This window comes from Oncorhynchus gorbuscha, linkage group LG13 (assembly GCF_021184085.1).
Source record: "Oncorhynchus gorbuscha isolate QuinsamMale2020 ecotype Even-year linkage group LG13, OgorEven_v1.0, whole genome shotgun sequence".
NCBI classification, from domain to species: Eukaryota; Metazoa; Chordata; class Actinopteri; order Salmoniformes; family Salmonidae; genus Oncorhynchus; species Oncorhynchus gorbuscha.
Genome location: NC_060185.1, coordinates 63,488,639 through 63,514,599, shown reverse-complemented (window position 1 = coordinate 63,514,599; position 25,961 = coordinate 63,488,639). Strand labels below are relative to the sequence as shown.

At 42.5% G+C, this 25,961-nt stretch overlaps 1 protein-coding gene across 18 annotated transcripts in view; it reads left to right on the top strand.

The window, feature by feature from the left end:
- LOC123993294 (protocadherin alpha-C2-like) overlaps window positions 1-25,961 on the top strand; it is a 228,089-nt gene that overhangs the window by 110,050 nt on the left and 92,078 nt on the right. The window contains exon 1 of one of the 18 annotated variants that reach the window (XM_046295274.1): window positions 17,115-19,638. The exons of 16 other annotated variants lie outside the window; for them this stretch is intronic. In XM_046295274.1, coding sequence (XP_046151230.1) covers window positions 17,257-19,638 — 2,382 coding nt within the window. In that variant the 5' untranslated portion in view covers window positions 17,115-17,256. Of the gene's footprint in view, window positions 1-17,114; window positions 19,639-23,287; window positions 25,818-25,961 lie in introns of those variants that run through there. One more of the 18 variants, XM_046295273.1, reaches the window with a different exon arrangement.

Here is a 25,961-nt window from a genome sequence, read left to right as displayed (position 1 = left end):
CTTCGTCATTAGCGTGATGCTGCAGTAGGGTGGGGTTCTGTTAATAGCATTGTTATAACACGGTACTGCATAGTCGCTCTGTTACAGAAGCCCACAGAACGCTGTATCTCTGCTGCTCTGCTCTTACAGCAGGCATGGGATACATAGAGAAGGAATAGAGCTGGGGAAGATGGGTCACTATCTGGTACAGAAAGGGTATTTCTTCTGTTAGAAAAAGTACTGTCCATAACCGAGGCATAGTACTAAAGACAGCAAGGCAGCATTTACAGTCAGGGCCAACATTTTTGGCACCTTTCATAAAGATGAGGAAATAAAACTGTATAAAATAAATAATACAAATAATGAGCTATATTAATGGTCCACAAAATGTGAAAATATTATTTTGTACTAATACAATTGGTCAGAGAAAAAAATGAAGTAATAATTAAGTTTCTTTAAAAAAGATAGGTATCAAAAATATTGGTACCCCTGTTTTCAATACCTTTCAGTACTTCACCTTGAAAGGATAACAGCACTGAGACTTTTTCAAAAATGTTTTATGAGTTGAACACATTGGGAGGGATCTGAGATCCTTCCTCCAGATCCTTGATATTCTTCACCTGCACTTATGGACTGTGTTCTTCAATTCAACCCGCAGGTTTTCAATGGGGTTCAAGTCCGGAGACTAAGATGTCCACAGCAAAATGTTGATTTTGTGGTAAATGAACCATGTCTTTGTGGATTTTGATGTGTGCTTGGTTTATTTCTTGGTGGAAGAGCCACTTGCGGCCAAGTTTCAGCCTCCTGGCAGAGGCATCCAGGTTTTGGGCTAAAATATCCAGGTTCTGGGTAAAGTTCATGATGCTGTTGACCTTAACAAGGACCCTAGGACCAGTGGAATAGTGATGGCGGAAGAAATCGAAACAGTTACATATCGCAATATTATTTTGGAGAATATTATATTGATATGTTGACTCCAAGTATCGATCTGTACAAAAATAAATAAAAAGCAATGCTTTTATTTTGCTAGGTAGCGTTAGCCAGTGCTAGTCGGCTGCACCTGAGCCAAAACGCCGGTATTTTTCATCTTATAGCTTGTTCTCCATCTTCTTTTTAAAAACTGAGCCAACATGTTTTCAGCACTTTCAGCACGTGAATTTCCATGATCAAAACAAATTCCCAGCCCTACAGTGGAAACAAAATAGCTCCATAACATTAAAAAAAACCACCATATTTTACAGTAGGAATGGGGTTGTTTTCGACATATGCTTCCTTTTTCCAAAGCCAAACCTACCACTAGTGTGCGTGGCCAAAGAGCTCTATTTTCATGTTATCTGACCATAGAACTGGTTCCAATCCAAGGGCCAATGCGGTTTAGCGAACTCCAGAAGTTTGCATTTTTTGAGAGCTTGGGACTATAAGGTTAAATCTGCATTTTTGTCAAACTTGACTTATTGACATAGCCTTGTTTCTGTTCATTGTTCTCTAGCTATACAGTACTCTAAATACACCCAATTCATGTTGTTGATATTGACACCATTCAAACCAATGAGGGTTCAGAACTTCAAAGTCAATGACCTCACAATCAGATTTTTTTTGCAGATGGAACCCATTTTTTTCCCTTTTTTTTTCTTCTCTCGTTTTTGAAATATTTTTTTTACATGTTGAATAATCTGTATACATACAAGAAGTATACAGATAGTCAATGATAACATATGCTAGGGGGTAGAACAAATGACAGATTATACAAAGACCTTAAAAGAAACACACACGTATTGATTGTTTTAACAGCTTTCTTACTAGAAGAATGTTGAACGGTCATAATGTACTGCTAGAATTCCTTATAGAAAACACGGAAGAGGGTTTCTTTATTACTGAATTTACATTTATGAACATGAAATTTTCCATTTAGAACGATTAGATTTGAAACCGAACAGCACATTCTCTCATAACAAACAAAAGTCATCAAGAATATTAACAATGATAAAACCTCTGAATATCTTTCCATAATTGTTTTACATGACGACAAATGCCAAAAGAAATGTGTCTGGATGCTCAACACAAAAAGTACAGTCAATGTTCATGTCTTTTTTGAGTTTCATCAGGTAATGATTCGCAGGGTAATACTTATGGATCATTCTGAAAGAGACCTCTTTGACCTTGTTAACAAGCAGGTATTTGTGTGGTAATAACCAGACTTTTTCACAACAGATATTAGCGACCAATGTATTCCAGTAAATTGTGACATAAGGAATGCATACAATATCCCTTTAAAATAAAGCACGTACAGCTTTTCGCTACACTCGCATTAACATCTGCTAACCATGTGTATGTGACAAATACAATTTGATTTGATTTGTCCTGATGGAGCAAAGAGGAACCTATTTTCCCTCAACTGGATTAAGGAGGGTCGGTCAAGAAGGTGAGGTCTGGCTACACCTCTAAATAACATGAGAGTTCCAGATGGAACAGCATCAAAGACTATGGCGAACTCTCTAGGTGTTACAGGGATATTGTAACGAGATAAAAAAAATGTACTCATAATTGAGTAACAATCCTTCTGCATTAAAAAGTTGACTCACCAGTAGGATATGATTATTGAGCCAGTTCTGTCACGACTTCCGCTGAGGTCGGTCCCTCTCCGTTGTTCGGTCAACGTCACCGGTCTTCTAGCCATCGCCGATCCACCTTTCATGTTCCATTTGTTTGTCTTGTTTTCCCGCGCACCTGGTTTGCAATACCTCATTACTCGTCTTGCATATAACCCCCTGTTTCCCCCCATGTCTGTGTGTGGAATTGTTATGTGTAAATGTATGTGTACTCCAGGCTGGTTTGCGCTGGGTTATTGTAACCCGTGTGTGTTTAGTTTTCTGAGTACCGTGTTTTGTTCGCCTCAATAAAGGGCTCCGTTTGCTACCCATTTCTGCTCTCCTGTGCCTGACTTCCCTGCAGACAGTTACTCACTCCTTTACAGAATTCCACACCTGTTTTTGCATGTTCCTTTTCCTGAGTTTTCCCCCGCATTCCCAGCATAAGGCGCTCGTCGATTCAGGCGTGGCTGGGAATTTCAAAGACAAAACAAATGGAAAATGAAAGGTGGACCTGCAACGGCTAGAGGACCGGTGACGTGTACCGCCGAACGCCGCCTGAACAAGGAGAGGGACCGACCTCGGCGGAAGTCGTGACAGTTCTTGAAAAATAAAGACTTGTTTCTATACAAAATGTCCTTATTGTTCCAAATTAAATACCTATGCGGGGAAAAATAATGTTTGTATATTAACGACCACGCTAAGAATACTTGTCTATGAAACGCAGATAATTTTGCAGGAATTGTATCAATGTTATAGCTACACAGTAACATAAAATTGAGGCCACCAAAACGGGAGAAGATATAAGGAAGGATGAAATTCCAAATTTGAAGTTGGATTCTTTAAGAAATGTTTAGCCCAATGTATCTTAAAAGTATTATTCATAGTAGGAAATCAGATCAAACCAAGTCCCAAGCTCTCGATATGTTGGACGACATTAAATAGAGCTCCCATACTTACTGTAAAATATAGTGGTGGAGCTTTGATGTTATGGGTCTATTTTGCTTCCACTGGTTCTGGGGCCCTTCCTAAGGCATCATGAACTTCACCCAGTACCGGGACATTTTAGCCAGAATACCTGGTTGCCTCTGCCAGGAGGCTGAAACTTGGCTGCAAGTGGATTTTCCAATAAGAAAGTAACCCCAAGCACACATCAAAATGCACAAAGAAATTGTTAATTGACAACAACAAAAAATCAACATTTTGCTATGGCCATCTGTCTCTGGACAAGAACCCCTTTGAAAACCTGTGGTTTGAATTGAAGAGGGCAGTCCATAAGCGCCGGTGAAAGATACCAAGGATCTGGAAAGATTCTGTATCTGTGAATGGTCTAAGATCCCACTCAATGTGTTCTCCAATCTCAGAAAACATTGTACAGTGACATTATCCACGCAAGGTGAGGGATTGAAAGGTATTGAAAACAGGGGTGGCAATCATTTTGAGCCCTATCTTTTCGAAAGCAAAATAATATTTTTCATTAAACAAAATATATTTCTCAGAGCAATTCTATGAGTATAAAATAATATAATTTATATTTTTTAGCGTAAAGTATAGCTCAGTATTTTCTGAGTCTTGTTTTTTAAGGGTGCCAATACATTTGGACCTGGCTGTATTTATATATCATGTAGATGCTGCTCCTACATACTGTGATAACCTGGAGAGAAATACACAGACAAAGTAGTGTGTGTCTGTATCAGTATCTGGCCTCATAAAGGGATATGGTTACTGTATGGTGGGGCGTCTCTGGTGCCTTGGCTCAGTGAGGGTGCAGGGGGCAGGGGGCTGGGCAGGCGGAGTGAGCAGGTCAGCCTCTCTGATGGGGTGTTGGGGTGGTGAAGGAGCTGCTAGCTTCTGCTGCCATAGCGAATATGCTGCTGCGGAGCTACATTACCTATGCTTGAGCAGTCCAGCTGCAGCTGTGTGTGTGTGTGTGTGTGTGTGTGTGTGTGTGTGTGTGTGTGTGTGTGTGTGTGTGTGTGTGTGTGTGTGTGTGTGTGTGTGTGTGTGTGTGTGTGTGTGTGTGTGTGTGTGTGTGTGTGTGTGTGTGTGTGTGTGTGTGTGTGTGTGTGTGTGTGTGTGTGTGTGTGTGTGCGTGCAGTATTTTGTATGCGGTATCTTTGGGTGTGTGTGTGTGATCGTTCATGTTCGGGTGTGACGTCGTGGCGAGAATGCTTTGTGCTCAGAGATGACAGGGTGTTGTGAATATGAACAGAAGCAGATAGGAATCTCACTCTGAAAAGGAGAGCTGTGTAAAAAGGAGGAGATCCAGAAGGAGTTGTGTTTTCATTCATCATCTTCTCTGCCCTGAAAATAAGCCTTCAGCTGTATGTGTTACTGTGTGTGTGTGTGTGTCTGTGTGCGGAGACTCGGAAGACCAGGAAGTAGCTGGTGGCACGAGACGAAGACTCTGAAACTGTCCTGAGAGGTCGGAGACCTGAGCGGCCAGGGTCTCAACGGCATGACGAGCAGCAGACAATTCCTGCTCGTGTCTGCCGAGCATCGCTCCCTGGAACTCGACAGTAGAGTAGAGAGAATCCGTAGTCGCTGGGTCCATTCTTGGTCGGATCCTTCTGTTATGCAGGTGAATGAGGACCCAAAAGCGACTTAACGGAAACAGAGTCTTTATTCCAGTCTTAGACAAAAGCGATAATCCTGGATATTATCAAGGCAAATGCAAACACAGGAAAACTGAAATCCACTCGTCAGTAGAGAGGAATGACTGGAGACGCGACCACAGACTGCAGGTCGTTTCGGGAAGGCACCGGCCGTAGCTGACTTTGACACCTGCTCACACGCAGCATCTGAAGAAGGTAAAACACGACAGAGCGGAACAAGGACACAGAACAGCGAACATCAAGCAAGGATCCGACAAGGACAGAAGCGGAAAACAGAGGGAGAAATAGGGACTCTAATCAGAGGGCAAAATAGGGGACAGGTGTGAAAGAGTAAATGAGGTAGTTAGGAGAATGAGGAACAGCTGGGAGCAGGAACGGAACGATAGAGAGAGAGAGAGAGAGAGGGAGAGAGGGAGGGGGAGAGAGAGGGATAGAAAGAGGGAAAGAACCTAATAAGACCAGCAGGGGGAAACGAACAGAAGGGGAAGCACAAGGACAAGACATGACAATATATGACAAAACATGACAGTGTGTGTGTGTGTGTGTGTGTGTGTGTGTGTGTGTGTGTGTGTGTGTGTGTGTGTGTGTGTGTGTGTGTGTGTGTGTGTGTGTGTGTGTGTGTGTGTGTGTGTGTGTGTGTGTGTGTGTGTGTGTGTGTGTGTGTGTGTGTGTGTGTGTGTGTGCGTGCAGTATTTTGTATGCGGTATCTTTGGGTGTGTGTGTGTGATCGTTCATGTTCGGGTGTGACGTCGTGGCGAGAATGCTTTGTGCTCAGAGATGACAGGGTGTTGTGAATATGAACAGAAGCAGATAGGAATCTCACTCTGAAAAGGAGAGCTGTGTAAAAAGGAGGAGATCCAGAAGGAATTGTGTTTTCATTCATCATCTTCTCTGCCCTGAAAATAAGCCTTCAGCTGTATGTGTTACTGTGTGTGTGTGTGTGTCTGTGTGCGTGTGCGTGTGTGTGCGTGTGCGTGTGCGTGTGCGTGTGTGTGTGTGTGTGTGTGTGTGTGTGTGTGTGTGTGTGTGTGTGTGTGTGTGTGTGTGTGTGTGTGTGTGTGTGTGTGTGTGTGTGTGTGTGTGTGTGTGTGTGTGTGTGTGTGTGCGTGCGTGCGTGCGTATTTGAGTGTGTGTGCTCCCTCATGGTGAGATGGGGTTGCCATGGAGACCAGAGAGCTGTGCAGAAGGAGAGCGGAAGAGAGGGGAAGGGGGGGAACTCGCCTGTGAGTGTGTTCTGCTTACACCCCTCCCCCATCCCACCTTCATGTGCTTACACAGACACACTCTCTCACACACAAATGCACACACCAACATACACGCTCAAGCACAAACATCCAAAGGAAGAGAAGTGCACGCCCAAACACTCAGCAGTATGAAACAGAGGGTTTTTTGTTCACAAATGAAAATCAACATTAATAGGCTACTCATCCCCCTTCTCCTCCCAGACACGCCCCAATGTCAAGATGCACAGGCACACACTCATTAACCCCCCCAAACCTCCCCTCATACCGACCCTCTAGCTTTATCTCTCTCTGCCCCCTCCTGGTTAATAAGATAGAGAGACAGAAAGAGGCAGAGTTAACCACTAGATTCGACATGCACCACTTGTCTACATTCTGGAATGCAAACATTAAGTCTCCTCATTTACCAACTGTTTACTAGTTATTCATAATGTAGTAGCGCATTCAATTATCATGCCCTCCGCAAATGTGAGATCTCATCAAAGGAAGTGTAATGAGGAATTAGGAATGAAATGTGATTTATAGTTTGGGTGATTCCATGAAGCAGAGTTTCAATGTCATTGGTTTCTTATACCCATGTATTGTGTGTATTAGCAAAGACAGTAGAGTATGAAAATAGGCTAAAACTGCTTCTCCAGTGGAAATCCCCGGTCAGACTTGTAGATGATGTCATGGCGACGTTGGCTAGCTAAGCTCATGCTTAGAAACACATAAGTGCCAAACTGCGTATGTGCAGGCCGTCAAATCAAAAAGCACTCCTTCGATATAAGGTTGTTCTGGATGACAATTTAAACGTGTCCGTTTATTACATTCACAAGGTTGGAGTAACAACACGTTCAGCTACTTCTGACATTGGCCCGAATCTAGGTTGTGCCTTTAGATTTAGAGAAAATGAGCGACTAAGAAATACTTTTTTAAACTTCTCTCATTGACTTCTCAAATCCCAAACCCCAGCCTGGTCTGTTTGGTCTGTTTCGCAAGCTTTTCCCGGAAGTCTTGTGATGTTACGCCTCTGGGTTTAGAAACTCTGTGGTATTAGTTTAGGAGTGTTTGTGTTTTTGCTTGTGTGCACGCCTCAGTTTTTAATAGTGTGTGTGTGTGTGTGTGTGTGTGTGTGTGTGTGTGTGTGTGTGTGTGTGTGTGTGTGTGTGTGTGTGTGTGTGTGTGTGTGTGTGTGTGTGTGTGTGTGTGTGTGTGTGTGTGTGTGTGTGTGTGTGTGTGTGTGTGTGTGTGTGTGTGTGTGTGTTAATTGCTAATTACTTCATTGACCCCTCTGCGGATCCTCTACCGGCCCAGCCCAGCAGTAGCCAGCACTGGGAGAGGAAGTGATGTGGTTGGTCTGTGACATCAGCATATTTCACACCTCGGAGGAGCAATCAATCTCACATGGCACAACCCTACGGAGCATGCTCTGTTGAGGACCTGACACTGCACTCAGGGTGGCTCAATGGCAGAGATGGATACGGGCCTCCAAGGCCATCTATCGGTGGATATGACTGGATATGGGTCAGCTAGCATTTCGTTTACCATAGTGGGTTAATCGAAACATCATTAGTTACATTTGTCACTTCTTGAAGAGCAATGATAGTGTGTGCAGCTTGCCATTTAGCATAATTTTGCTGGAATGGTGTTTAAACTACAAGACAGACAGATAGATCTCTAAGAGCTATGTAGATATGAATATGAAACCCCTTTTCCCTGGTAAACCGCTACAACTTCATAATACGCGCTCATTATTGGCTTTCAGGACATGCTATTGTTTGTTCCCTCTGTGCATCTGAACGTGGGGTATGAGAAAATCTCTTCTTCTTTGAGTTTCATTTGTTAGAGTGCAGTTCAGCTGTGTGTAAGCAGTTCAGTTTGGTTTTAGCTGTGTGTTTGTTAGAGTGCAGTTCAGCTGTGTGTAAGCAGTTCAGTTTGGTTTTAGCTGTGTGTTTGTTAGAGTGCAGTTCAGCTGTGTGTAAGCAGTTCAGTTTGGTTTTAGCTGTGTGTTTGTTAGAGTGCAGTTCAGCTGTGTGTAAGCAGTTCAGTTTGGTTTTAGCTGTGTGTTTGTTAGAGTGCAGTTCAGCTGTGTGTAAGCAGTTCAGTTTGGTTTTAGCTGTGTGTTTGTTAGAGTGCAGTTCAGCTGTGTGTAAGCAGTTCAGTTTGGTTTTAGCTGTGTGTTTGTTAGAGTGCAGTTCAGCTGTGTGTAAGCAGTTCAGTTTGGTTTTAGCTGTGTGTTTGTTAGAGTGCAGTTCAGCTGTGTGTAAGCAGTTCAGTTTGGTTTTAGCTGTGTGTTTGTTAGAGAGTGCAGTTCAGCTGTGTGTAAGCAGTTCAGTTTGGTTTTAGCTGTGTGTTTGTTAGAGAGTGTAGTTATGCTGTGTGTAAGCAGTTCAGTTTGGTTTTAGCTGTGTGTTTGTTAGAGAGTGTAGTTCTGCTGTGTGTAAGCAGTTTAGTTTGGTTTTAGCTGTGTGTTTGTTAGAGTGCAGTTCAGCTGTGTGTAAGCAGTTCAGTTTGGTTTTAGCTGTGTGTTTGTTAGAGTGCAGTTCAGCTGTGTGTAAGCAGTTCAGTTTGGTTTTAGCTGTGTGTTTGTTAGAGTGCAGTTCAGCTGTGTGTAAGCAGTTCAGTTTGGTTTTAGCTGTGTGTTTGTTAGAGTGCAGTTCAGCTGTGTGTAAGCAGTTCAGTTTGGTTTTAGCTGTGTGTTTGTTAGAGTGCAGTTCAGCTGTGTGTAAGCAGTTCAGTTTGGTTTTAGCTGTGTGTTTGTTAGAGAGTGCAGTTCAGCTGTGTGTAAGCAGTTCAGTTTGGTTTTAGCTGTGTGTTTGTTAGAGAGTGTAGTTCTGCTGTGTGTAAGCAGTTCAGTTTGGTTTTAGCTATGTGTTTGTTAGAGAGTGTAGTTCTGCTGTGTGTAAGCAGTTCAGTTTGGGTTTAGCTGTGTGTTTGTTAGAGTGCAGTTCAGCTGTGTGTAAGCAGTTCAGTTTGGTTTTAGCTGTGTGTTTGTTAGAGAGTGCAGTTCAGCTGTGTGTAAGCAGTTCAGTTTGGTTTTAGCTGTGTGTTTGTTAGAGAGTGTAGTTCTGCTGTGTGTAAGCAGTTCAGTTAGGTTTTAGCTGTGTGTTTGTTAGAGAGTGCAGTTCAGCTGTGTGTAAGCAGTTCAGTTTGGTTTTAGCTGTGTGTTTGTTAGAGAGTGTAGTTCTGCTGTGTGTAAGCAGTTCAGTTTGGTTTTAGCTGTGTGTTTGTTGGATAGAGTAGTGATTTTTGTCTTTAGCTCAGCCAGAGTGGGTCAGGGTTCAACAGGATGGTCAGTAGACTTTGACCCATAACCTTTGTCCCAAATCGGTGGATTCTGCACTGTCTAGGAGAGCAGGTAGTGTGTCTGTTGTGTGTATGTGTTTGTGTAAGAGAGAGTGCATAGGTGCGTGCAAACAGTATTCATTCCTGTGCATATAACCCTACACTGTTATGTTTTTGCTCTCATCACTCCTATTGTGACCTAGAAATCCTATTTAAGAATAGCAAAGCTATTCTTGTTATTGGGCATAGGGGGAAGACGATTATGACTCAGAATCTGATGATTATTAATATTTCAGATCATGCTTCCCACTGAATGGAAATGGGACAGGAGGCACACAGGGCCTAATCCTGGGATTACAAACAGCCCAACGTCCGTAAGCTCATAACCGCTGTCTCCGTGGAGATACAGGGTTACACCAGAAAAATCTACCAAAATACCCAGAAATCTGTAGGAGAGCAGAGCACAGTCGGAGTGCAGAGCACAACTGGCCCTGCATCAATGAACAGAGTATCACAGAGTATTGTGTGTGTGTGTGTGTGTGTGTGTGTGTGTGTGTGTGTGTGTGTGTGTGTGTGTGTGTGTGTGTGTGTGTGTGTGTGTGTGTGTGTGTGTGTGTGTGTGTGTGTGTGTGTGTGTGTGTGTGTGTGTGTGTGTGTGCATTCGTGTCTCTAATGCTAATTACTTCATTGACCCCTCTGCGGATCCTCTACCGTCCCAGCCCAGCAGTAGCCAGCACTGGGAGAGGAAGTGATGTGGTTGGTCTGTGACATCAGCATATTTCATATCTCAGAGGAGTAATCAATCTCCCACGGCACAACCCTACTGAGCATGCTCTTTTTAAGGCCTGATGCTACACTGCACTCAGGTGGGGTCAATGCCAGGGATGGATATAAGCCTCCAATGCCATCTATTTGTGGCCGGACATGGGTCAGCTAGCACTTAGTTTACTGTAGTGTGTGGATCGAAAACATCATTAGTTATTAGTGATTTCTTGAAAAGCAATGCTATATTATTTCCATTCATTTATCCTATTTTTGTTGGGATAAAAAGCACAAGAGAGGGCTTTAATGTCGATAGGTCACTAAGCACTGCATAGAATTGAAGACAGATGTAAGATCCTAATTTGCGCCAGTTTGCCACGGCAGGAAATTAATCCAGCCACAACAGGAAAGTTATCCTGCAACATGGCGATCACAGTAAGATCCTACATCTGTATGAAATCCCTTTTCCCTGGTGAGGTGCTACAAAGTACTCATTATAATTTTTTTAGGGCCAACTATTGGTCGCCCCGCTGTGCGTCTGGAAGTGTGGATATGAAAGCAGCTCTTCTCCATTAAATTCCATTTGTTGGAGAGTGTAGTTCCGCTGTGTGTAAGTAGTCGATTCCGACTGTCCTACGTCCATCTCAGTAGTTGGTATTCAGATATACCTTATGAGGGAGTGTAACAGGCTTTGCAGGTGTGGTTCCCTTGTGCGTGCTGAAGGAGTGTAATGAAAATGGCGGAAACCCTCCCACTTGCTGGCCAACATTCAGTCGTGGTTTCAGTACATTTATCTTCGCCATTTTGATTCACTCTGAAAATTGCCACATTCAATTCTTTAACCCATGGTAATGGTGCAAGATTACTGTACATAGAATATATAATAGGGACAATAGTGTACAATAGTAGTCTATACCCTCCTTTATTATCTGCACTAAACATGGAACTATATGATGACAGAGCCAAGTATTGTGCCATACGTATGGTTCAAATGCTAGGGCTTATTCTGCGCTCCGCCCCATAGTAATTTAATTAGCCTACATGTATTTTGTTCTATGTTATCGAACTGTTACTAATGAAGCTCAGCAACAACCCCATGGCTGTAACGGCGTTTAGGGGAAGCAAAGGAAGGTCAACGAAGCAATGTGATTCAATGGAATGATAATGTAGGCCATACCAACTGAAGGGAACTGACAGGAAAGTGGCAGTGTAATATTTGCTGTTATTAGGCCTACTGAAGGTCGACACTGATAGTGGCTAATATTTAACGTGATAGAAATAGGAAACAGAAAAGTTCAGGGCAGCCTATAATTAAGTCATTTGAGAGTAAAACAAGCATCATTTATGTCTACAATTCCTTTATCCAAACGGATTACTTATTGTCCAAGCTCTTATCAATAGCTCTTATTCAAGTTGTAAATTACAGTGTGTGGAGAATGGTGATATTTTTTTCCGGAAGAAATCAAGTAGGCGCTTTTTCTACTTGGAAACGGCAGGTTCGCTTGACCTTCCTCATGGTTTCCTCACGTGTAAAGGTGGTGTAATTATGAGGGAATGAAGTCCAGGTCAGAATACGGTGTAGCTGTAGACACACCTCCGCCACGTCTTCATTTATTCCATCTCCACCCAAAACGAATAGTGGGTGAACATCACACTAATCTAAGTTCAAGGTCAGAATATGCGGAGAGTGAAAAGTGCGTAAAGAGGTTCCATTTACACAACGCTTAACTCCTGTCGGAATCGGGCCCATAGGTTTAAGCTGTGTTTCTGTTTGTTAAATAAGAGTAGCATGTAAGTTCAGTGCGTTTGGGGTCAGGGGTCAATGTGTGTGTGTCATGCACACACACACACACAAACACACACTCACACATCCAGACTTTTGTTTTTCCATGCAGCTTAGCTGAGTTTTTAATTATTATTAGTAGTAGTAGTATTACTATTTATTACACTTCTATAGTGCTTGTCATAACAGAAAAAGTTCTCAAAGCGCTTCAAAGGTCAAACAAATCAAAAATAAGAATAAATACACATTATGAGTAGCATAGCAAAAGCTAGCTAGGTCAACCGATAGAGGCCAAGTCTTTGAGGGCATGTATCCTCCAAAGATGGAGAGAGACAGTTCATGGCTTGATCAGAGGAAGGTGATCAGGGATATGATTGATGTAGATTGATTGTCTGGTGACAATCATGTAGAGGGCTACTCTGGGAACCAGCCTGAGTTGTGTAGCCACTGGCCTTCTCCTTCACAATGTATGGCACCCACTTGGGTGATGCCTCAGCAGCTCTGGGCATCAGAGAGCTCACCACATACAGTTCAGAATAGTAGCCGGCCCTCCTCACTATGAGCCCTCTGCCTCAGCACTGCATTCTTCCACTACATCTCCCATTCCTCTCAAGCCAAGCGACTGGTCAAATAATGTTCTCAAAAGAGGAGGAGCTAGCAGCCAGGTGAACCAAAAAATGCTGGTACTGTGTCCAGATGCATCATTCAACTAAAACATAAGCCGCAGCCAAGCCAAAAAGAGTTGACCTGCCAATCAATCTGTGGGTGAAAATATACGGTGTCTGTCAAATGTTTGGACACACCATCTCATTCCAGGGTTTTTCTTTATTTTTACTATTTTCTATATTGTAGAATAATAGTGAATAAATCAAAACTATGAACTAACACATATGGAATCGTGTAGTAACCAAAAAAGTGTTAAACAAATCAAAATATATTTTATATTTGAGATTCTTCAAAGTAGCCACCCTTTGTCTTGATGACAGCTTTGCACACTCTTGGCATTCTCTCAACCACCTTCATGAGGAATGCTTTTCCAACAGTCTTGAAGGAGTTGCCACATATGCTGATCACTTGTTGGCTGCTTTTCCTTCGCTCCACGGTCCAGCTCATCCCAAACTGTCTCAGTTGGGTTGAGGTTGGGTGATTGTGGAGGCCAGGTCATCTGATGCAGCACTCCATCACTCTCCTTGGTCAAATAGCCCTTACACAGTCTGGAGGTGTGTTTGGGGTCATTGTCCTGTTGAAAAACAAATGATTGTTCAACTAAGTGAAAACCAGATGGGCTGGCATATTGCTGCAGAATGCTGTGGTAGCCATACTGGTAGCCAAATGTGCCTTGAATTCTAAATAAATCACTGACAGTGTCACCAGAAAAGCACCATCACACCTCCTCCTCCATGCTTCACGGTGGGAACCACACATGCGGAGATCATTCGTTCACCTACTCTGCGTCTCACAAAGACACGGTGGAACCAAAAATCTCAAATTTGGACTAATCAGACCAAAGGACAGATTTCCACCTTTCGAATATCCATTGCTTGTGTTTCTTGCCACAAAAAAAGTATATTTTACTTATGGGTGTCCTTTAGTAGTGGTTTCTTTACAGCAATTCAATCATGAAGGCATGATTAACACAGTCTCCTCTATACAGTTAATGATGAGATGTGTCTGTTACTTAAACTCTGTGAAGCAGTTATTTGGGCTGCAATCTGAGGTGCAGTTAACTCTAATGAACGTATCCTCTGCAGCAGAGGTAATTTTGGGTCTTCCTTTCCTGTGCCGGTCCTCATGAGAGACAGTACCATTATAGCGCTTGATGGTTTTTTCGACTGCACTTGAAGAATCTTTCAAAGTTTTTGAAATTTTCCACATTGACTGACCTTCATGTCTTAAAGTAATGATGGACTGTTGTTTTTCTTTGCTTATTTGAGCTGTTCTTGCCATAATACGGACTTGGTCTTTTACTAAATAGGGCTATCTTCTGTATACCACCCATACCTTGTCACAACACAACTGATTGGCTCAAATGCATTAAGAAAGACAGAAATTCCACAAATTAACTTTTAACTTCTTGCGTCGAGCCAACCCGGATCCGGGATCATGACTACAGCCTCAAGCCCATTACCATAACGCAACGTTAACTATTCATGAAAATCGCAAATGAAATTAAATCAATATGCTAGCTCTCAAGCTTATCATTTTGTGAACAACACTGTCATCTCAGATTTTCAAAAATATGCTTCTCAACCATAGCAAACTAGCATTTACCATTTAGCGTTAGCATTTAGCATTAGCATTTAGCATTAGCATTAGCAGGCAACATTTTCACAAAAACCAGCAAAGACATTCAATAAATCATTTACCTTTGAAGAACTTTGGGTGTTTTCAATGAGGAGACTCTCAGTTAGATAGCAAATGTTCAGTTTTCCTGAAAGATTATTTGTGCAGGAGAAATCGGTCCGTTTTCTGCGTCATGTTTGGCTACCAAAAAAAAACTAACATTCATTCATCCAAACGCCAAACTTTCTTCCACATTAACTCCATAATATCGACTGAAACATGGTAAACGTTATTTAGAATCAATCCTCAAGGTGTTTTTCACATATCTCTTCATGATATATCATTCCTGGAAGTCTCCTCTCTGTCTCAATCACATGGATGAATGCGAGCAGCTTGGAGATTACGCAACAATTTCAACAAAGGACACCGGGCGAACCCCTGGTAAATGTAGTCTCTTATGGCCAATCTTCCAATGATATGCCTACAAATATGTCACAATGCTGCAGACAACTTGGAGAAACGATAGAAAGGGCAGGCTAATTCGTGGGGCTTTCACAGACATATAAGGAGACAATGAAAAACAGAGCCTCAAAAATCCTGCTCATTTCCTGTTTGAAGTTTCATCTTGGTTTCGCCTGTTGCATCAGTTCTGGGGCAGTCACAGATAATATCTTTGCAGTTTTGTAAACGTCAGAGTGTTTTCTTTCCAAAGCTGCCAATTATATGCATAGTCGAGCATCTTTTCGGGACAAAATATTGCGCTTAATACGGGCACGGTTTTTATCCAATAATGACATAGCACCCCCATAGGTCGAAGAGGTTAACAAGGCACACCTGTTAATAACTTCTTGATACACCCATCCCTTTAGCGGGATCATTTTCATCAACACCTGCCGAATTGCAGCACGCAAAATTATAATTAAATTACTAAAAATATTCATTTTCATGAAATCACAAGTGCAATATAGCAAAACACAGCTTAGCTTGTTGTTAATCCACCTGGTGTGTCAGATTTCAATACAGCTTTTCGGCAAAAGCATAACAAGCATTTATGTAAGAACATCTCTCTCATAAGACAAAATATTTCATACACTAGCAGCCAAGTAGATTGGTCACGAAAGTCAGAAAAGCAATAGATTAAATCGCTTACCTTTGATGATCTTCGGATGTTTGCCCTCACGGGACACCCAGTTACACAATAAATGTTCCTTTGTTCCATAAAGATTATTTTTATATCCAAAATACCTCCATTTGTTTGGCGCATTATGTTCAGAAATCCACAGGCTCGAGCGGTCACGACATCGCAGACGAAAATTCCAAATAGTATCCGTAATATCCTCAGAAACATGTCAAACGTTTTTTATAATCAATCCTCAGGTTGTTTTTAAAATATAGAATTGATAATATATCAACCTGGACTGTCGCTTTGTCAATAGGAGAGTGAGAGACAATAGCTGCCCCACTCAGTTGCGCAAGCAAAACTCTGCGAACACCGATATATCCACTGATGCGATGTTATCTTTCTCGCTCATTTTTCAAAATAGAGCCTGAAACTATGTCTAAAGACTGTTGACACATTGAGGAAGCCATAGGAAAAGGAATCTGGTTGATATCCCTTTAAATGGAGGCAAGGCATCCAACAGAGTGCTTTCAGGAAAAACAGAACTTCCTGGTTTGAATTTCCTCAGGTTTTCGCCAGCAATATCAGTTCTGTTACACTCACAGACAATATTTTGACAGTTTGGGAAATTTTAGAGTGTTTTCTATCCTAATCTGACAATTATATGCATATTCTAGTTTCTGGGCCTGAGAAATAGGCAGTTTCAAATGGGTACGTTTTTTAGCCAAAAAAGAAAATTCTGCCCCCTACACTCAAGAAGTTAATTGAAATGCCGGTGACATGCAGGTGTCTATCTCATGAAGCTGTTTGAGAGAATGCCAAGAGTGTGCAAAGCTGTCATAAAGTGGCTACTTTGAAGAATGTCAAATATAAAATACATTTTGATTTATTTAACACTTTTTTGGTTACTACATGATTCCACATGTGTTATTTCATAGTTTTGATATCTTCACTATTATTCTACAATGTAGAAAACAGGAAAAATAAAGAAAAACCCTTGAATGAGTAGGCGTGTCCAAACATTTGACTGGTACTGTATATAAATATAAATTCAATAAAGACTCAATGTTATCAAAAACAAAACAGCTGATTAAAAACAACACTTCAAAATAACAAAATGTGTACATAATGTATTGATAGGAGCACTATTTAGTCTGCCAATAGGGCGTCATGGCAACTGTATGGGCTACTGGTGCTGTAAGCTATTCAATATCGCCTGAAAAATACACTTCACTTCCAGATATTCACGTTCATGGTTGTTATTTGTTCAGATTTGATTATTGGATACGTGCTTTCTGGAACTTGCGTTATACACTCTATCCGCTGGGTTTTGAAGGCACTTGAATGTTGCCTTTTTCACCACTTGTCGTCACTGTTGACCGTTAGTGTGAGAAATGTTCACCTATCTTGGTCCCTCCCGGTTTCAGAGGGTGGGGAGATATTTTGTGGCTTTGTTACAGAGACACAGGGCGTGAGAGAGACTAGTCGGAGAATAGATCAGTCTGTTTATACCGTCTATAAATGTAGTCGGATTTGACAAATACCTTATTCAAAACCTTGATTTTTAAACATAATTTCATCTCTTTGGATCTATGCTTGGCACACCTTCGATGCAAATATGTCTTTACCGAATAGAAGGAGCTCTATTGTGACGTTTTTAGTGCTTGTGCTGCTGGAGTGTTACTGGGAAGCAGTGTCCGGGCAGCTCTCCTACTCCGTCTCAGAGGAGGTAAACCCGGGGACTTCCGTGGGAAATATCGCTAAGGATCTAAACCTCAATGTCCAGGATTTGGAGTCGCGTATGTTTCAGATTATCACCGGGTCCAAGAGAAAGTATTTCGCGGTAAATCTAAAGACTGGTGTTCTCTATGTGAATGAGAGAATAGACAGAGAGGAGCTCTGTGCAAATGCTCCTAAATGTACAGTCAGTGTAGAGGCCGTTATCAACAATCCGTTGAAGCTTTACCGTGTAGAAATTCATATTTTAGATACAAATGATAATTCACCGACTTTCACTGCTAAATCACAAAGTATAGACATTGCAGAGAGCACGTTGCCTGGGGTTAGATTCCCCCTACTATCGGCCTACGATGCTGATGTGGGGAAGAACGGTATCAATACATACAAGCTTAGTTCTAATGAGCATTTTTCCTTAGCGGTGCATAAAGGAGGAGGTAGTGTGTCTGTCGAGTTAGTGCTGCAGAAAGCTTTAGACCGAGAGAAACAGCCTGTGATCCAGCTCACACTGACCGCTGTAGATGGAGGAAATCCTCCGAAGTCTTGTACTTCAGACATAATAATGAATGTGCTGGATAATAATGACAACACCCCGGTGTTTACAAAATCGTTGTATAAGACTCTAATTTTGGAAAATGTTCCGATTGGGACAACATTATTAACTCTTAACGCGACAGACGCCGATGAAGGAACGAACAGCGAGATAATATATTCTCTGAGCAACAAAGATCAGGACCATATTTTAGATGTTTTCCATCTTGACCCAAATACAGGGACAATAACAGTTCAAGGCGAAATAGATTTTGAGGAACACCCTGCCTTTGAGATCCGTGCCCATGCGAGTGACAGAGGCCAGCCCCCGATGGCATCTCATTGTAAAATATTGGTAGATGTGGTGGACCTCAACGACAATGCCCCTGAGATCACTGTGACGTCACTCTTAGACAGAGTGAAGGAGGATGCGAAGGTTGGCACTGCCATTGCTCTCGTGTCTATTCTCGATAAAGATGGTGGCAAAAACGGAGTGGTTCATTGTAAGGTTGAGAATGAGGTCCCTTTTAAGTTAGAAACAAACTATAACAATTATTATTCTTTAGTGGTCGATGGGCCTCTTGACAGAGAGAGTGATTCTCATTACAATGTCAACATAATAGCTACGGATGATGGGACCCCGCCTCTCTTCAGCACCAGCGTTATTACTGTGCACGTTTCTGATGTGAATGACAACGCTCCTCGCTTCTCAGAACCCGTGATTAATGTTTATGTGAAAGAGAACAGTCAAATAGGAGAGATAATCACAACAGTGTCTGCAGTTGATGTTGACGTCAATGAAAATGCCCATGTGACCTACTCATTCTTAGAGAGTAACAGCAACTCAGTGCTGCTGTCTACAATGGTCAATATAAACTCAGATACTGGAGATCTAGTCAGCCTGCAGTCTTTTAATTATGAAGAGATACAAACTGTCCATTTTAAAGTTCAGGCCACAGACTCTGGTGTTCCTCCTCTCAACAGCAACGTGACTGTGAACGTTTTTATTCTGGATGAGAATGACAACAGTCCTGGGATTCTCGCGCCCTATTCTGATCACGGCTCCGTTAACTCTGAGAACATTCCCTATTCTGCTGAAGCGGGCTACTTTGTGGCCAAGATCAGGGCTGTAGACTCCGACTCTGGCTACAATGCGCTGCTTTCTTATCACATCTCTGAGCCCAAGGGAACCAACCTCTTCCGAATCGGAACCAGCACCGGGGAACTAAGGACTAAGAGGCGAATGAGTGACAATGACCTGAAAACTCACCCGTTGGTGGTGTTGGTTTCTGATAACGGAGAACCCTCACTGTCAGCGACTGTGTCTATTGATGTAGTGGTGGTTGAAAGTACAGATGAAATCCAGACTGAATCCAGAAACGTACCAAGAAAGGAGGAGAGCTTCTCTGATTTAAACTTGTATTTGCTGATCGCCATTGCCTCGGTGTCAGTGATATTTTTATTGAGCTTGTTCAGTTTAATAGCTGTAAAATGCCACAGGACAGACGACAGTTTCAAAAGGTACAGCGCCCCAATGATCACCACACACCCTGACGGGAGCTGGTCTTACTCTAAATCTACTCAGCAGTATGACGTGTGCTTCAGCTCAGACACACTGAAGAGTGACGTAGTGGTTTTTCCCGCGCCGTATCCACCTGCAGATGCAGAACTGATTAGTATTAATGGAAATGACACGTTTGGCAGGACTCAAACATTTCCCAACAAAGAGAAGGTAAGAAATTAAGTTTTCAGTTGTACCAGAAATGTGTTTTTCTCCTATCCTTAAAATACACATTTGCTTTGATGTGCTTCTCATTGTGTTTGGATGATGTAGTCTTTTGATTCGCTGTCTCAATGAAATTATTTGTGTGAAATAGACAACATCTTACTGCCTTCACAAGTTGAAATAAACTCCTTGCTTTTCGCTCGCTGTCAAGAGAAACATACGTGCTCTGTCCAAGGTGCTGAAACATATTACGGTCTTTCACTGCCTGTTTTTGCCAGTTGTTTGAACTAATGTCGTGGATGCGCTTTTTTTTTGCCTTTACTCCATTTACAACTTTTCATATGAAGAAGAACATGGCCTACATGTGCTCAGATATTATGGTCTTCATTCAGATTTAGTGTGTGTGTGTCATGGCGTGTAGGCAAAAAAAGAAAAACGGAGTTAGTGTAAGCTCATACATTCCCCACGTGGCGTCACTGTTGACCGTGGCATTGAGATATTGTATTTTGTGTCTTGAGGCCCCTCCCCGTTTCACAGGGTGAGGACATTTCTCGGGGCTTTGTTACAAAGAGACGCAGGATGAGAGAGAGAGAGACAGAGACTGGTCGGAAGCCACATCAGTGTTTACCGTGTAAAAATTCTGGATTGGAAACATATTTCTCGAAGCTTTGATTGTTTGACAGATATTCGTATCTTTGGATCTATGCTTGGCTCACCTTCGATGGAAATATGTCTTTACCGAATAGGAGATATGTTGTGACGTATTCAGTGCTTTTGCTGTTGGAGTGTTTTTTCTGGGAAGCGGTGTCCGGGCAGCTCTCCTACTCGGTCTCAGAGGAGGTAAACCGGGGACTTCTGTGGGAAATATCGCTACGGATCTAAACCTCAATATCCTGGATTTGGAGTCTCGCATGTTTCAGATTGTCACCGGTTCCAAGGGAAAGTATTTCGAGGTAAATCTAAAGACTGGTGTTCTCTATGTGAATGAGAGAATAGACAGAGAGGATCTATGTGCGAAGGCTCCGAAATGTACTGTCAGTGTAGAAGCTATTATCAACAATCCTTTGAAACTCTACCGTATAGAAATTAACATTTTAGATGTTAATGATAATGTCCCATCTTTCAGTGCTAAATCACAAAGTAAAGACATTGCAGAGAACGTTGCCTGGGGTTAGATTCCCCCTACTATCGGCCTATGATGCTGATGTGGGGAAGAACGGTATCAATACATACAAGCTTAGTTCTAATGAATATTTTTCCTTAGCGGTGCATAAAGGAGAGGTAGTGTGTCTGCTGAGTTAGTGCTGCAGAAAGCTTTAGACCGAGAGAAACAGCCTGTGATCCAGCTCACACTGACCGCTGTAGATGGAGGAAATCCTCCGAAGTCTGGTACTTCAGACATAATAATTAATGTGCTGGATATTAATGACAACACCCGGTGTTTACAAAATCGTTGTATAAGACTCGAATTTTTGAAAATGTGCCGCTTGGGACAACATTATTAACTCTTAACGCGACAGACCCAGATGAAGGAACGAACAGTGACATTGTATATACTCTGAACAATGAAGATCAGGACCATGTACTAGATGTTTTCCATCTTGACCCAAATACAGGGACTTTAACAATTAAAGGCAATATAGATTTTGAGGAACACCCTGCCTTTGAGATCCGTGCCCAGGCGAGTGACAGAGGCCAGCCCCCAATGGCAGCACACTGTAAAGTATTGGTGGAAGTGGTGGACCTCAACGACAATGCCCCTGAGATCACTGTGACGTCACTCTTAGACACAGTGAAGGAGGATGCCAAGGTTGGCACTGCAATTGCTCTCGTGTCAGTCCTCGATAAAGATGGTGGGAAAAATGGAGTTGTCCGTTGTGAGGTTAAGAATAAGGTCCCTTTTAAATTGGAGACAAACTATAACAACTATTATTCGTTAGTTGTAGATGGGCCTCTTGATAGAGAGAGTGATTCTCATTATAATGTGACCATCACAGCTACGGATGAAGGGACCCCGCCTCTCTCCAGCAGCCGTGTTATTACTGTTAACCTTTATGACGTGAATGACAACGCTCCTCGCTTCCCAGAACCCGTGATTAATGTTTATGTGAAAGAGAACCGTCCGGTAGGTGGGATAATCACAACAGTGTCTGCAGTTGATGTTGACGTCAATGAAAATAGTCAGGTGACCTACTCATTCTTAGAGAGTAAAAGCAGCTCAGTACCGCTGTCTACAATGGTCAATATAAACTCAGTGACAGGAGATATAGTCAGTCTGCAGTCTTTTAACTACGAGGAGATAAAAACCTTCCAGTTTAAAGTTCAGGCCACAGACTCTGGTGTTCCTCCTCTCAGCAGCAACGTGACTGTGAACGTTTTTATCCTGGATGAGAATGACAACAGTCCTGGGATTCTCGCGCCCTATTCTGATCACGGCTCTGTTAACACTGAGAACATTCCCTATTCTGCTGAAGCGGGCTACTTTGTGGCCAAGATCAGGGCTGTAGACTCCGACTCTGGTTACAATGCGCTGCTTTCATATCACATCTCTGAGCCCAAGGGAACCAATCTCTTCCGAATCGGAACCAGCACCGGGGAACTAAGGACTAAGAGGCGACTGAGTGACAATGACCTGAAAACTCACCCGTTGGTCGTGTTGGTTTCTGATAACGGAGAACCCTCACTGTCAGCGACTGTGTCTATTGATGTAGTGGTGGTTGAAAGTACAGGTGAAATCCAGACTGAATCCAGAAACGTACCAAGAAAGGAGGAAAGCTTCTCTGATTTAAACCTGTATTTGCTGATCGCCATTGCCTCGGTGTCAGTGATATTTTTATTGAGCCTGATCAGTTTAATAGCTGTAAAATGCCACAGGACAGACGACAGTTTTAAAAGATACAGCGCCCCAATGATCACCACACACCCCGACGGGAGCTGGTCTTACTCTAAATCTACTCAGCAGTATGACGTGTGTTTCAGCTCAGACACACTGAAGAGTGACGTAGTGGTTTTTCCCCCACCATTTCCGCCTGCAGATGCAGAACTGATCAGTATTAATGGAAATGACACGTTTAACAGGACTCAAACATTACCCAACAAAGACGAGGTAAGGAACATAGTTTTCACTTAACCCAGAAATCAATTAGTCTCATATCCTTCAATTATACTTTTTTTCTGTCTTTTTTGTACTTCTTAATGTCTTTGTATGACGTTGACCTTTCTTTCTCATTTGAATGTTCAATTAAATAATAGATGTCTTGCTGCCTGTAAAAGTTCAAATGTTTTACTGTTCTCGCGCTGTGAAGTGAAGCACACGGGTGCTGTCTATGGTGCTGAAAATCATCAAAGTCTTCGGCTGCGTGCTTTTGCCAGTTATTTGAAGTAATGTTGTGAATACGTTTTTTTTTGCTAAAATTAGCAGACATTTTAGCAGACATTTTCATATGAAATAGCACATAAATGTGTCGTCGTCATGCTTATATTGTGTTTGGATGGGTGTCATTGTGATATTCGGAGTTGGTGTATGCTTGTGCATTCACCACCTGGCGTCACTATTGACCATGGCATTAAGATATTATATTCGAGTCTCGAGGCCCCTCCCAGATTCAGAGGGTGGGAAGACTTTTCAGCTCTTTGTTACAAAGAGACCCAGGACGAGAGAGAAACGGAGTGGTCGGAAGCCACATCAGCGTTTACCGTAAAAAAATATTCAGCTGGATTTTAAACATAATTTTTCGATGCTTGGATTAATTGACGCATAATCGTTTTTTTGGATCTATGCTCGGCTCACGTTCGATAAAATGATGTCTTTGTCGAATAGAAGGAGCTCTATTGTGACGTATTTAGTGCTTGTGCTGCTGGAGTGTTACTGGGAAGCGGTGTCCGGGCAGCTCTCCTACTCCGTCTCAGAGGAGGTAAACCCGGGAACTTCCGTGGGAAATATCGCTAAGGATCTAAACCTCAATGTCCTGGAGTTGGAGTCTCGTATGTTTCAGATTATCACCGGGTCCAAGAGAAAGTATTTCGAGGTAAATCTAAAGACTGGTGTTCTCTATGTGAATGAGAGAATAGACAGAGAGGAGCTCTGTGCGAAGTCTTCGAAATGTACAGTCAGCGTAGAGGCCGTTATAAACAATCCGTTGATGCTTTACCGTCTAGAAATGAACATTTTAGACGTTAATGATAATGATCCGTCTTTTAGAATACATTCTCAAACTTTAGACATTGCTGAGAGCACATTACCTGGACTTAGATTCGCTCTGTCGGAGGCCTCTGATGCTGATGTGGGTAAGAATGCTGTAAGCACATACAAGCTTAGTCCGAATGAATACTTCTCGCTTGATACACACAAAGGGGGAGGCAGTGTGTCTGCTGAGTTGGTGCTGCAGAAAGCTTTAGACCGAGAGAAACAGCCTGTGATAAAGCTCACACTGACCGCTGTCGATGGAGGAAACCCTCCGAAGTCTGGTACGTCACAGATTATTGTTCATGTTTTGGATAACAATGATAACGCTCCAGTTTTTAGTAATTCGTTATACAAGACCCGAATTTTGGAAAACGTGCCCCTCGGCACAACGATCATCACCTTAAATGCCACCGATGTCGATGAAGGTACAAATAGTGAAATTGTGTACTCTCTTAGGAGCAAGGAACAGGACCATTTCTTAGATATCTTTCAAATAGACTCTAAAACAGGTATCATTACAGTTAAAGGGAAAATTGACTTCGAGGAAATACCTGCGTTTGAGATCCGTGCCCAGGCGAGTGACAGAGGCCAGCCCCCGATGGCAGCGCACTGTAAAGTGTTGGTGGAAGTGGTGGACCTCAACGACAATGCCCCTGAGATCACGGTGACGTCACTCTTAGACACAGTGAAGGAGGACGCCAAGGTTGGCACTGCAATTGCTCTCGTGTCAGTCCTCGATAAAGATGGTGGAAAAAATGGTGTTGTCCATTGTGAGGTTAAGAATAAAGTCCCCTTTAAATTGGAGACAAACTATAAAAACTATTATTCGTTAGTTGTAGATGGGCCTCTTGATAGAGAGACGGCTTCTCAGTATGATGTCACCATCACAGCTACGGATGAAGGGACCCCGTCTCTCTCCAGCACCAGCGTTGTTACTGTACACGTTGCTGATGTGAATGACAACGCTCCTCGCTTCTCAGAACCAGTGATTAACGTTTATGTTAAAGAGAACAGTCCGATAGGCGAGCTTATCAAAACAGTGTCTGCAGTTGATGCTGACGTCAGTGAAAATAGTCATGTGACCTACTCACTCTTAGAGAGTAACAGTAACTCACTACCGCTGTCTACAATGGTCAATATAAATTCAGATACTGGAGATATAGTCAGCCTGCAGTCTTTTAATTATGAGGAGATAAAAACTTTCCAGTTCAAAGTTCAGGCCTCAGACTCTGGTGTTCCTCCTCTCAGCAGCAACGTGACTGTGAACGTTTTTATTCTGGATGAGAATGACAACATTCCTGGGATTCTCGCGCCCTATTCTGATCACGGCTCGGTTAACTCTGAGAACATTCCCTATTCTGCTGAAGCGGGCTACTTTGTGGCCAAGATCAGGGCTGTAGACTCCGACTCTGGCTACAATGCGCTGCTTTCTTATCACATCTCTGAGCCCAAGGGAACCAACCTCTTCCGAATCGGAACCAGCACCGGGGAACTAAGGACTAAGAGGCGAATGAGTGACAATGACCTGAAAACTCACCCGTTGGTCGTGTTGGTTTCTGATAACGGAGAACCCTCACTGTCAGCGACTGTGTCTATTGATGTAGCGGTGGTTGAAAGTACAGGTGAAATCCAGACTCAATACAGAAACGTACCAAGAAAGGAGGAAAGCTTCTCTGATTTAAACCTGTATTTGCTGATCGCCATTGCCTCGGTGTCAGTAATATTTTTATTGAGCTTGTTCAGTTTAATAGCTGTAAAATGCCACAGGACAGACGACAGTTTCAAAAGGTACAGCGCCCCTATGATCACCACACACCCTGACGGGAGCTGGTCTTACTCTAAATCTACTCAGCAGTATGACGTGTGTTTCAGCTCAGATACACTGAAGAGTGACGTAGTGGTTTTTCCCGCGCCGTATCCACCTGCAGATGCAGAGCTTATCAGTATTAACGGCAACGAAACGTTTAACAGGAATCAGACATTACCCAACAAAGAGAAGGTAAGAAATACCGTTTTTTTAAACATAGTAATAATTTTCTATTCTTTACTGAACATGTTTTCCTTGTTTCATGCTTCTCAATGTTTTGATGACGTTGACATTTACTTCACTGTCTCATTTGAATGTTCAGTGAAATAACTGACT